The following is a 13,331-nucleotide window of genomic DNA, read 5'->3' as shown; positions in this document are numbered from 1 at the left end:
CTACAGTTACTGTTCAACTGTTACTGTTCTACTGTTACTGTACTACTGTTACTGTTCAACTGTTACTGTTCTACTGTTACTGTTCAACTGTTACTGTTCTACTGTTACTGTTCTACTGTTACTGTTCTACTGTTACTGTACTACTTTTACTACTGTTACTGCACTACTGTTACTGTTCTACTGTTACTGTTCTACTGTTACTGTACTACTTTTACTACTGTTACTGTTCTACTGTTACTGTTCTACTGTTACTGTTACTGTTTTATGGTTACTGTTCTACTGTGACTGTTCTACTGTTACTATTCTACATTTACTGTACTACAGTTACTGTACTACTGTTAGTGTACTACTGTTACTACTGTTATTGTTATACTGTTACTGTTCTACTGTTACTACTATGGCTGTACTACTGGTACTACTGTTACTGTACTACTGTTACTGTTAAATTGTTACTGTATTGCAGTTACTGTTCTACTGTTACTGTTCTACTGTTACTGTACTACTTTTATTACTGTTACTGTTCTACTGTTGCTGTTCTACTGTTACTGTTCTACTGTTACTCTACTACTGTTACTATTGTTACTGTACTATTGTTACTACTGTTACTGTACTACTGTTACTATACTACTGTTAATGTTCTATAGTTACAGTACTACTGTTAAACTGTTTCTTTATTACTGTTACTAATGTTTCTGTACTTCTGTTACTGTTCTACTGTTACTGTACTGCAGTTACTGTACTACTGTTACTTTTCTGCTGTTACTGTTCTCTGGTTACTGTTCTATTGTTACTGTTCTACTGTTACTGTTCTATTGTGACTGGTCTACTGGTACTGTACTATAGTTACTGTTCTACTGTTGCTATACTACATTTACTGCTCTACTGTTACTGTTCTACTGTTACTGTTCTACTGTTACTGTTTTATGGTTACTGTTCTACTGTGACTTTTCTACTGTTACTGTACTACTGTTAAACTGTTACTTTATTACTGTTAGTAATGTTACTGTACTGCTGTTACTGTTATAATCTTACTGTACTGCAGTTACTGTACTACTGTTACTATTCTACTGTTACTACTGTTTCTGTTCTACTGTTGCTATACTACATTTACTGCTCTACAGTTACTGTTCTACTGTTACTGTTGCTACTGTTACTGTATTACTGTTACTACTGTTACTGTACTACTGTTACTATACTAATGTTACTGTTCTATGGTTACTGTACGACTGTTAAACTGTTTCTTTATTACTGTTACTAATGTTTCTGTACTTCTGTTACTGTTCTACTGTTACTGTACTGCAGTTACTGTACTACTGTTACTGTTCTACTGTTACTGTTCTACTGTTACTTTACTACTGTCGCTGTTCTGTTATTGTTCTACTGTTACTGTTCTACTGTTACTGTACTACTGTTACTGTTCTACTGTTACTGTTCTATTGTTACTGTTCTACTGTTGCTGTTCTACTGTTACTGTACTACTGTTCTACTGTTACTGTTCTACTGTTACTGTACTACTGTTACTGTATTACTGTTACTGTTCTACTGTTACTGTTCTACTGTTACTGTACTACTGTTACTGTTCTACTGTTACTGTTCTACTGTTACTGTACTACTGTTCTACTCTTACTGTACTACTGTTCTACTCTTACTGTACTACTGTTACTGTTCTACTGTTGCTGTTCTACTGTTACTCTACTACTGTTCTACTGTTACTGTTCTACTGTTACTGTTCTACTGTTCTACTGTAACTGTACTACTGTTACAGTATTACTGTTACTGTTCTACTGTTACTGTTCTACTGTTACTGTACTACTGTTACTGTTCTACTGTTACTGTACTACTGTTCTACTGTTACTGTACTACTGTTCTACTGTTACTGTACTACTGTTACTTTTCTACTGTTACTGTACTACTGTTTTACTGTTACTGTTCTACTGTTACTGTACTACTGTTACTTTACTACTGTCGCTGTTCTTCTGTTACTGTTCTACTGTTACTGTTCTACTGTTACAGTACTACTGTTACTGTTCTACTGTTACTGTACTACTGTTCTACTGTTACTGTACTACTGTTACTGTTCTACTGTTACTGTTCTACTGTTACTGTTTTATGGTTTCTGTTCTACTGTTACTGTTCTACTGTTACTGTTCTACTGTTACTATTCTACTGTTACTGTTCTACTGTTACTGTTCTACTGTTACTGTTCTACTGTTACTGTTTTACTGTTAATGTTCTACTGTTTCTGTACTACTATTACTGTTCTACTGTTCTGTTCTGCTGTCACTGTTTTACTGTTACTGTACTACTGTTTCTGTACTACTGTTACTGTTCTACTGTTACAGTTCTACTGTTACTGTACTGCTGTTCTACTGTTACTGTTCTACTGTTACTGTTCTACTGTTACTGTACTACTGTTCTACTGTTACTGTACTACTGTTACTTTACTACTGTCGCTGTTCTGTTATTGTTCTACTGTTACTGTAGTACTGTTCTACTGTTACTGTTCTACTGTTACTGTTCTACTGTTACTGTACTACTGTTCTACTGTTACTGTACTACTGTTACTTTACTACTGTCGCTGTTCTGTTATTGTTCTACTGTTACTGTTCTACTGTTACTGTTCTACTGTTTCTGTACTACTGTTACAGTTCTACTGTTACTGTACTGCTGTTTTACTGTTACTGTTCTACTGTTACAGTTCTACTGTTACAGTTCTACTGTTACTGTACTGCGGTTTTACTGTTACTGTACTACTGTTCTACTGTTACTGTTCTACTGTTACTGTTCTACTGTTTCTGTACTACTGTTACAGTTCTACTGTTACTGTACTGCTGTTTTACTCTTACTGTTCTACTGTTACAGTTCTACTGTTACTGTTTTACTGTTCTACTGTTACTGTTCTACTGTTTCTGTATTACTGTTGCTGTTCTACTGTTACTGTACTACTGTTCTACTGTTACTGTTCTACTGTTACTGTTCTACTGTTCTACTGTTACTGTTCTACTGTTACTGTGCTACTGTTACTGTATTACTGTTACTGTTCTACTGTTACGGTTCTACTGTTACTGTACTACTGTTCTACTGTTACTGTACTACTGTTCTACTGTTACTGTTCTACTGTTACTGTACTACTGTTCTACTATTACTGTACTACTGTTACTTTACTACTGTCGCTGTTCTTCTGTTATTGTTCTACTGTTACTGTTCTACTGTTGCTGTACTACTGTTACTGTTCTACTTTTACTGTACTACTGTTCTATTGTTACTGTTCTACTGTTGCTGTTCTACTGTTACTGTACTACTGTTCTACTGTTACTGTTCTACTGTTGCTGTTCTACTGTTACTGTACTGCTGTTCTACTGTTACTGTACTACTGTTACTGTTCTACTGTTGCTGTTCTACTGTTACTGTACTACTGTTCTAATGTTATTGTACTACTGTTACTGTTCTACTGTTGCTCTACTACTGTTCTGCTGTTACTGTACTGCTGTTCTACTGTTACTGTTCTACTGTTACTGTTCTACTGTTACTGTACTACTGTTCTACTCTTACTGTACTACTGTTCTACTGTCACTGTTCTACTGTTACTGTACTACTGTTCTACTATTACTGTTCTACTGTTACTGTACTACTGTTCTACTGTTACTGTACTACTGTTACTTTACCACTGTCGCTGTTCTTCTGTTATTGTTCTACTGTTACTGTTCTACTGTTACTGTTCTACTGTTGCTGTTCTACTGTTACTGTACTTCTGTTACTGTTCTACTGTTACTGTACTACTGTTACTGTTCTACTGTTACTGTACTACTGTTACTGTTCTACTCTTACTATACTACAGTTACAGTTCTACTATTACTGTTTTACTGTACTACTGTTCTACTGTTACTGTACTACTGTTACTGTTCTTCTGTTACTGTTCTACTGTTACTGTACTGCTGTACTACTGTTACTGTTCTACTGTTACTGTACTACTGTTCTACTGTTACTGTACTACTGTTACTGTACTACTGTCGCTGTTCTGTTATTGTTCTACTGTTACTGTTCTACTGTTACTGTACTACTGTTACTGTTACTGTTCTACTGTTACTGTTCTACTGTTTCTGTATTACTGTTGCTGTATTACTGTTCTACTGTTACTGTTCTACTGTTACTGTACTACTGTTCTATTGTTACTGTTCTACTGTTGCTGTTCTACTGTTACTGTACTACTGTTCTACTGTTACTGTTCTACTGTTCTACTGTTCTACTGTTACTGTTCTACTGTTACTGTACTACTGTTACTGTTCTACTGTTACTGTACTACTGTTCTACTGTTACTGTTCTACAGTTACTGTTCTACTGTTACTGTTCTACTGTTACTGTACTACTGTTCTACTCCTACTGTACTACTGTTCTACTGTCACTGTACTACTGTTACTGTACTACTGTTACTATACTACTGTTAATGTTCTATAGTTACAGTACTACTGTTAAACTGTTTCTTTATTACTGTTACTAATGTTTCTGTACTTCTGTTACTGTTCTACTGTTACTGTACTGCAGTTACTGTACTACTGTTACTTTTCTGCTGTTACTGTTCTCTGGTTACTGTTCTATTGTTACTGTTCTACTGTTACTGTTCTATTGTGACTGGTCTACTGGTACTGTACTATAGTTACTGTTCTACTGTTGCTATACTACATTTACTGCTCTACTGTTACTGTTCTACTGTTACTGTTCTACTGTTACTGTTTTATGGCTACTGTTCTACTGTGACTGTTCTACTGTTACTGTACTACTGTTAAACTGTTACTTTATTACTGTTAGTAATGTTACTGTACTGCTGTTACTGTTATAATCTTACTGTACTGCAGTTACTGTACTACTGTTACTATTCTACTGTTACTACTGTTTCTGTTCTACTGTTGCTATACTACATTTACTGCTCTACAGTTACTGTTCTACTGTTACTGTTGCTACTGTTACTGTATTACTGTTACTACTGTTACTGTACTACTGTTACTATACTAATGTTACTGTTCTATGGTTACTGTACGACTGTTAAACTGTTTCTTTATTACTGTTACTAATGTTTCTGTACTTCTGTTACTGTTCTACTGTTACTGTACTGCAGTTACTGTACTACTGTTACTGTTCTACTGTTACTGTTCTACTGTTACTTTACTACTGTCGCTGTTCTGTTATTGTTCTACTGTTACTGTTCTACTGTTACTGTACTACTGTTACTGTTCTACTGTTACTGTTCTATTGTTACTGTTCTACTGTTGCTGTTCTACTGTTACTGTACTACTGTTCTACTGTTACTGTTCTACTGTTACTGTACTACTGTTACTGTATTACTGTTACTGTTCTACTGTTACTGTTCTACTGTTACTGTACTACTGTTACTGTTCTACTGTTACTGTTCTACTGTTACTGTACTACTGTTCTACTCTTACTGTACTACTGTTCTACTCTTACTGTACTACTGTTACTGTTCTACTGTTGCTGTTCTACTGTTACTCTACTACTGTTCTACTGTTACTGTTCTACTGTTACTGTTCTACTGTTCTACTGTAACTGTACTACTGTTACAGTATTACTGTTACTGTTCTACTGTTACTGTTCTACTGTTACTGTACTACTGTTACTGTTCTACTGTTACTGTACTACTGTTCTACTGTTACTGTACTACTGTTCTACTGTTACTGTACTACTGTTACTTTTCTACTGTTACTGTACTACTGTTTTACTGTTACTGTTCTACTGTTACTGTACTACTGTTACTTTACTACTGTCGCTGTTCTTCTGTTACTGTTCTACTGTTACTGTTCTACTGTTACAGTACTACTGTTACTGTTCTACTGTTACTGTACTACTGTTCTACTGTTACTGTACTACTGTTACTGTTCTACTGTTACTGTTCTACTGTTACTGTTTTATGGTTTCTGTTCTACTGTTACTGTTCTACTGTTACTGTTCTACTGTTACTATTCTACTGTTACTGTTCTACTGTTACTGTTCTACTGTTACTGTTCTACTGTTACTGTTTTACTGTTAATGTTCTACTGTTTCTGTACTACTATTACTGTTCTACTGTTCTGTTCTGCTGTCACTGTTTTACTGTTACTGTACTACTGTTTCTGTACTACTGTTACTGTTCTACTGTTACAGTTCTACTGTTACTGTACTGCTGTTCTACTGTTACTGTTCTACTGTTACTGTTCTACTGTTACTGTACTACTGTTCTACTGTTACTGTACTACTGTTACTTTACTACTGTCGCTGTTCTGTTATTGTTCTACTGTTACTGTAGTACTGTTCTACTGTTACTGTTCTACTGTTACTGTTCTACTGTTACTGTACTACTGTTCTACTGTTACTGTACTACTGTTACTTTACTACTGTCGCTGTTCTGTTATTGTTCTACTGTTACTGTTCTACTGTTACTGTTCTACTGTTTCTGTACTACTGTTACAGTTCTACTGTTACTGTACTGCTGTTTTACTGTTACTGTTCTACTGTTACAGTTCTACTGTTACAGTTCTACTGTTACTGTACTGCGGTTTTACTGTTACTGTACTACTGTTCTACTGTTACTGTTCTACTGTTACTGTTCTACTGTTTCTGTACTACTGTTACAGTTCTACTGTTACTGTACTGCTGTTTTACTCTTACTGTTCTACTGTTACAGTTCTACTGTTACTGTTTTACTGTTCTACTGTTACTGTTCTACTGTTTCTGTATTACTGTTGCTGTTCTACTGTTACTGTACTACTGTTCTACTGTTACTGTTCTACTGTTACTGTTCTACTGTTCTACTGTTACTGTTCTACTGTTACTGTGCTACTGTTACTGTATTACTGTTACTGTTCTACTGTTACGGTTCTACTGTTACTGTACTACTGTTCTACTGTTACTGTACTACTGTTCTACTGTTACTGTTCTACTGTTACTGTACTACTGTTCTACTATTACTGTACTACTGTTACTTTACTACTGTCGCTGTTCTTCTGTTATTGTTCTACTGTTACTGTTCTACTGTTGCTGTACTACTGTTACTGTTCTACTTTTACTGTACTACTGTTCTATTGTTACTGTTCTACTGTTGCTGTTCTACTGTTACTGTACTACTGTTCTACTGTTACTGTTCTACTGTTGCTGTTCTACTGTTACTGTACTGCTGTTCTACTGTTACTGTACTACTGTTACTGTTCTACTGTTGCTGTTCTACTGTTACTGTACTACTGTTCTAATGTTATTGTACTACTGTTACTGTTCTACTGTTGCTCTACTACTGTTCTGCTGTTACTGTACTGCTGTTCTACTGTTACTGTTCTACTGTTACTGTTCTACTGTTACTGTACTACTGTTCTACTCTTACTGTACTACTGTTCTACTGTCACTGTTCTACTGTTACTGTACTACTGTTCTACTATTACTGTTCTACTGTTACTGTACTACTGTTCTACTGTTACTGTACTACTGTTACTTTACCACTGTCGCTGTTCTTCTGTTATTGTTCTACTGTTACTGTTCTACTGTTACTGTTCTACTGTTGCTGTTCTACTGTTACTGTACTTCTGTTACTGTTCTACTGTTACTGTACTACTGTTACTGTTCTACTCTTACTATACTACAGTTACAGTTCTACTATTACTGTTTTACTGTACTACTGTTCTACTGTTACTGTACTACTGTTACTGTTCTTCTGTTACTGTTCTACTGTTACTGTACTGCTGTACTACTGTTACTGTTCTACTGTTACTGTACTACTGTTCTACTGTTACTGTACTACTGTTACTGTACTACTGTCGCTGTTCTGTTATTGTTCTACTGTTACTGTTCTACTGTTACTGTACTACTGTTACTGTTACTGTTCTACTGTTACTGTTCTACTGTTTCTGTATTACTGTTGCTGTACTACTGTTCTACTGTTACTGTTCTACTGTTACTGTACTACTGTTCTATTGTTACTGTTCTACTGTTGCTGTTCTACTGTTACTGTACTACTGTTCTACTGTTACTGTTCTACTGTTCTACTGTTCTACTGTTACTGTTCTACTGTTACTGTACTACTGTTACTGTTCTACTGTTACTGTTCTACTGTTACAGTTCTACTGTTACTGTACTACTGTTCTACTCCTACTGTACTACTGTTACTGTACTACTGTTACTGTTCTACTGTTACTGTACTACTGTTCTACTGTTACTGTTCTACAGTTACTGTTCTACTGTTACTGTTCTACTGTTACTGTACTACTGTTCTACTCCTACTGTACTACTGTTCTACTGTCACTGTACTACTGTTACTGTTCTACTGTTACTGTTCTACTGTTCTACTGTTACTGTACTTCTGTTACTGTTCTACTGTTACTGTTTTACTGTTACTGTACTACTGTTCTACTGTTACTGTACTACTGTTACGGTTCTACTGTTACTGTACTACTGTTCTACTGTTACTGTACTACTATTACTGTACTTCTGTTACTGTACTACTGTCGCTGTTCTTCTGTTATTGTTCTACTGTTACTGTACTACTGTTACTGTTCTACTGTTACTGTACTACTGTTACTGTACTACTGTTACTGTTCTACTGTTACTGTACTACTGGTACTGTACTACTGTTACTGTGCTACTGTTACTGTACTACTGTTACTGTTCTACTGTTATGGTTCTACTGTTACTGTACTACTGTTCTACTGTTACTGTACTACTATTACTGTACTTCTGTTACTGTACTACTATTATTGTACTACTGTTACTGTACTACTGTTACTGTACTACTGTCGCTGTTCTTCTGTTACTGTTCTACTGTTACTGTACTACTGTTACTGTACTACTATTCTACTGTTACTCTACTACTATTACTGTACTTCTGATACTTTACTACTGTCACTGTTCTTCTGTTATTGTTCTACTGTTACTGTTCTACTGTTGCTGTACTACTGTTCTATTGTTACTGTTCTACTGTTGCTGTTCTACTGTTACGGTACTACTGTTCTACTGTTACTGTTCTACTGTTCTACTGTTACTGTTCTACTGTTACTGTACTACTGTTACTGTATTACTGTTACTGTTCTACTGTTACTGTTCTACTGTTACTGTTTTACTGTTGCTGTACTACTGTACTACTATTACTGTACTACTGTTACTGTTCTACTGTTACTGTTCTACTTTTAATGTTCTATTGTTCTACTATTACTGTACTTCTGTTACTGTACTACTGTCGCTGTTCTTCTGTTATTGTTCTACTGTTACTGTACTACTGTTACTGTTCTACTGTTACTGTACTACTGTTCTACTGTTACTGTTCTACTGTTACTGTACTACTGTTACTGTTCTACTGTTACTGTTTTACTGTTACTGTACTACTGTTACTGTTCTACTGTTACTGTTTTACTGTTACTGTTCTACTGTTACTGTTCTACTGTTACTGTTCTACTGTTCTACTGTTACTGTTTTACTGTTACTGTTCTACTGTTACTGTTTTACTGTTACTGTACTACTGTACTACTATTACTGTACTACTGTTACTGTTCTACTGTTACTGTTCTACTGTTACTGTACTACTGTTCTACTGTTCTACTATTACTGTACTACTACTGTCGCTGTTCTTCTGTTATTGTTCTACTGTTACTGTACTACTGTTACTGTTCTGTGTTACTGTACTACTGTTCTACTGTTACTGTTCTACTGTTACTGTACTACTGTTACTGTTCTACTGTTACTGTTTAACTGTTACTGTACTACTGTTACTGTTTTACTGTTACTGTTCTACTGTTACTGTTCTACTGTTACTGTTCTACTGTTACTGTTTTACTGTTACTGTTCTACTGTTCTACTGTTACTGTTTTACTGTTACTGTTCTACTGTTACTGTTTTACTGTTACTGTTCTACTGTTCTACTGTTACTTTTCTACTGTTACTGTTCTACTGTTACTGTTCTACTGTTGCTGTTATACTGTACTACTGTTACTGTACTACTGTTACTGTACTACTGTTACTGTTCTACTGTTACTGTACTACTTGTCGACTGTTACTGTACTACTGTTACTGTTCTACTGTTACTGTTCTACTGTTCTACTGTTACTGTACTACTTGTCTACTGTTACTGTGCTACTGTTACTGTTCTACTGTTACTGTACTACTGTTACTGTACAACTGTTACTGTACTACTTGTTCTGTTCTACTGTTACTGTTCTACTGTTACAGTACAACTGTTACAGTACTACTTGTTCTGTTCTGTTCTACTGTTACTGTTCTACTGTTACTGTACAACTGTTACAGTACTACTTGTTCTGTTCTACTGTTACTGTTCTACTGTTACAGTACTACTTGTTCTGTTCTACTGTTACAGTTTACAGTTACTGTTCTACTGTTATTGTTCTACAGTTACTGTGCTACTGTTACTGTTCTACTGTTACTGTTCTTCTGTTCCACTGTTTCTGTACTACTGTTACTGTTTTACTGTTACTGTTCTACTGTTACTGTTCTACTGTTGCTGTTATACTGTACTACTGTTACTCTTCTACTGTTACTGTACTACTTGTCTACTGTTACTGTACTACTGTTACTGTTCTACTGTTACTGTTCTACTGTTACTGTACTACTTGTCTACTGTTACTGTACTACTGTTACTGTTCTACTGTTACTGTTCTACTGTTACTGTACTACTTGTCTACTGTTACTGTTCTACTGTTACTGTTCTACTGTTACTGTTCTACTGTTACTGTACTACTTGTCTACTGTTACTGTACTACTGTTACTATACAACTGTTACAGTACTACTTGTTCTGTTCTACTGTTACTGTTCTACTGTTACTGTACAACTGTTACAGTACTACTTGTTCTGTTCTACTGTTACTGTACTACTGTTTCTGTGCTACTGTTACTACTGTTACTGTACTACAGTTACTGCACTACTGTTACTGTACTACTCAAATCAAATAAACTTTTATTGGTCACATACACGTGTTTAGCAAAAGTTTTTGCAAGTGTAGTGATATGCTTGTTACTGTACTACAGTTCATTTAATCTATACAACTTTTATGCTCAATCAGCTCATCTCTCTATGAACCACACTGTCTCCACAATGTAGATACATTAACAGATGTAAGATCTTAATTTGAGCCAGTTCACTACAGCAGGAAAATAATGCTGCAGCAACAGGAAATGTGAATTATTACAGTATGTGGATTATAATTAACAGACATTTTTGTAGGGGTCGATACATTTTTCCTAAGGAAAATTCAAGTCAGAATTTTCGAAGTGGAAATGACAAACTTCAAAAAGCTTTTTTAACCTCGAATACACTTCAATTTCCTGCATTTCAGGAAAGTTCTCCTGCAACAGGGTCATCAAATTAAGATCCTACATATGTAGCTTTAGAATGTAGTTGACAACAAGTACCTTTGAAAACAAATTAGAGTAGATTTGGTTGATTTCATTTAATTGAGTTGAGAGGAATGTTTCTCAGCCGTGTTTCCTCTCCCTGTCTTCCTCTACATCCGTTCTAGTTGCTGGCATTCCTTCAAGGGCTGTTTACTTACTACCATCATGGGTACGAGCTGGCCAAAGACTTCAACCACTTCAAGACAGACCTCACCATCAGTATTCAGAATGTAAGATGCATGTTAATGCCATACATTACAGGCATGAGGTGCTGATCAGATTTCCTATTTTTCCAACCCAGAGGCCTTTCAAGGCAATAGCCCTAACCCAACAACTACAGACAGTGGTCAATAGCCCTAACCCAACAACTACAGACAGTGGTGAATAGCCCTAACCCAACAACTACAGACAGTGGTCAATAGCCCTAACCCAACAACTACAGACAGTGGTCAATAGCCCTAACCCAACAACTACAGACAGTGGTCAATAGCCCTAACCCAACAACTACAGACAGTGGTCAATAGCTCAGAACGCAGGATGGTAGCTGGGATGTTTCCATCATTCTGTCTCCTCTCCTGCCCTGTAAGACGCGGAACCGTTTTGAAAGCACCCGGTCTGAGGTGGAGTGTCTGATGAGGAAGATGAAGGAGAACCCCCATGAACACAAGAGCATCAGCCATGGCACCATGGAGGGATATCTGTTTGTACAGGAGAAACGTGAGTGTCCCGTCCTGCTCTCTGTCTCTCTCACTCCGTTCTCGATCTCACTGTCTCTCACTCTCACACACAGACACTTCTTTCTCTCTCTGCAATAAGGTCACATATCATATCACTATTTAGTCATTTATTTGTATCATTTAGAGAAGTAGTACCAGTGTTGTTGTACAAATAGATGTACATTTCCCCATAGAAACAACAAGAGTAATTGTATTCAGGATGAGACTCCAAGAGGTGACAAGGGCACTGAGCATGTGCAGTAATAAATTGGTAACCGAAACCATTTTTTTCATTGCCCGCTCTCTGCTTCTCTCTGCTTCTCTCTGCTTCTCTCTGCTTCTCTCTGCTTCTCTCTCTGCTTTTCTCTCTGCTTCTTTCTCTGCTTCTCTCTGCTTCTCTCTGCTTTTCTCTCTGCTTCTTTCTCTGCTTCTCTGTCTGCTTCTCTGTCTGCTTCTCTCTGCTTTTCTCTATGCTTCTCTCTGCTTCTCTCTGCTTTTCTCTCTGCTTCTCTCTCTGCTTCTCTCTCTGCTTCTCTCTCTTCTTCTCTCTGTGCTTCTCTCTGCTTCTCTCTCTTCTTCTCTCTGCTTCTCTCTCTGCTTCTTTCTCTGCTTTTCTCTATGCTGCTTCTCTCTGCTTTTCTCTCTGCTCTCTGCTTCTCTCTGCTTCTCTTTGCTTTTCTCTCTGCTTTTCTCTTTGCTTCTCTCTCTGCTCCTCTCTGCTTCTCTGTCTGCTTCTCTCTCTGCTTCTCTTTGTGCTTCTCTGTGCTTTTCTCTCTGCCTCTCTCTGCTTCTCTCTCTGCTTTTCTCTCTGCTTCTGTCTCTGCTTCTCTGTCTGCTTCTCTCTCTGCTTCTCTCTCTGCTTCTCTCTCTGCTTCTCTCTGCTTTTCTCTCTGCTTCTCTCTCTGCTTTTCTCTCTGCTTCTCTCTGCTTTTCTCTCTGCTTCTCTCTGCTTCTCTCTGCGCTTCTCTCTGCTTCTCTCTGCTTTCCTCTCTGCTTTTCTCTCTGCTTTTCTCTCTGCTTCTCTCTCTGCCTTTCTCTATGCTGCTTCTCTGTGCTTTTCTCTCTGCTTCTCTGTCTGCTTCTCTTTGCTTCACTCTCTGCTTCTCTCTGTGCTTCTCTGTGCTTTTCTCTCTGCTTCTCTCTGCTTCTCTCTCTGCTTTTCTCTATGCTGCTTCTCTCTGCTTTTCTCTATGCTGCTTCTCTCTGCTTTTCTCTCTGCTCTCTCTGCTTCTCTCTGCTTCT

At 36.9% G+C, this 13,331-nt stretch overlaps 1 protein-coding gene across 1 annotated transcript in view; it reads left to right on the top strand.

Annotated features, from left to right (window-relative positions):
- The window catches only part of LOC115153979 (rho GTPase-activating protein 26), a 137,935-nt gene that overhangs the window by 73,767 nt on the left and 50,837 nt on the right, over positions 1-13,331 (top strand). Inside the window, exons 7-8 of the mRNA XM_029699714.1 lie at positions 11,499-11,603; positions 11,961-12,090. Coding sequence (XP_029555574.1) covers positions 11,499-11,603; positions 11,961-12,090 — 235 coding nt within the window. The remainder of the gene's footprint in view (positions 1-11,498; positions 11,604-11,960; positions 12,091-13,331) is intronic.

This window comes from Salmo trutta, chromosome 19 (genome assembly GCF_901001165.1).
Source record: "Salmo trutta chromosome 19, fSalTru1.1, whole genome shotgun sequence".
NCBI classification, from domain to species: Eukaryota; Metazoa; Chordata; class Actinopteri; order Salmoniformes; family Salmonidae; genus Salmo; species Salmo trutta.
The sequence above is the reverse complement of the archived record's forward strand: the minus strand, read 5'-3'. Positions and strand labels throughout refer to the sequence as shown.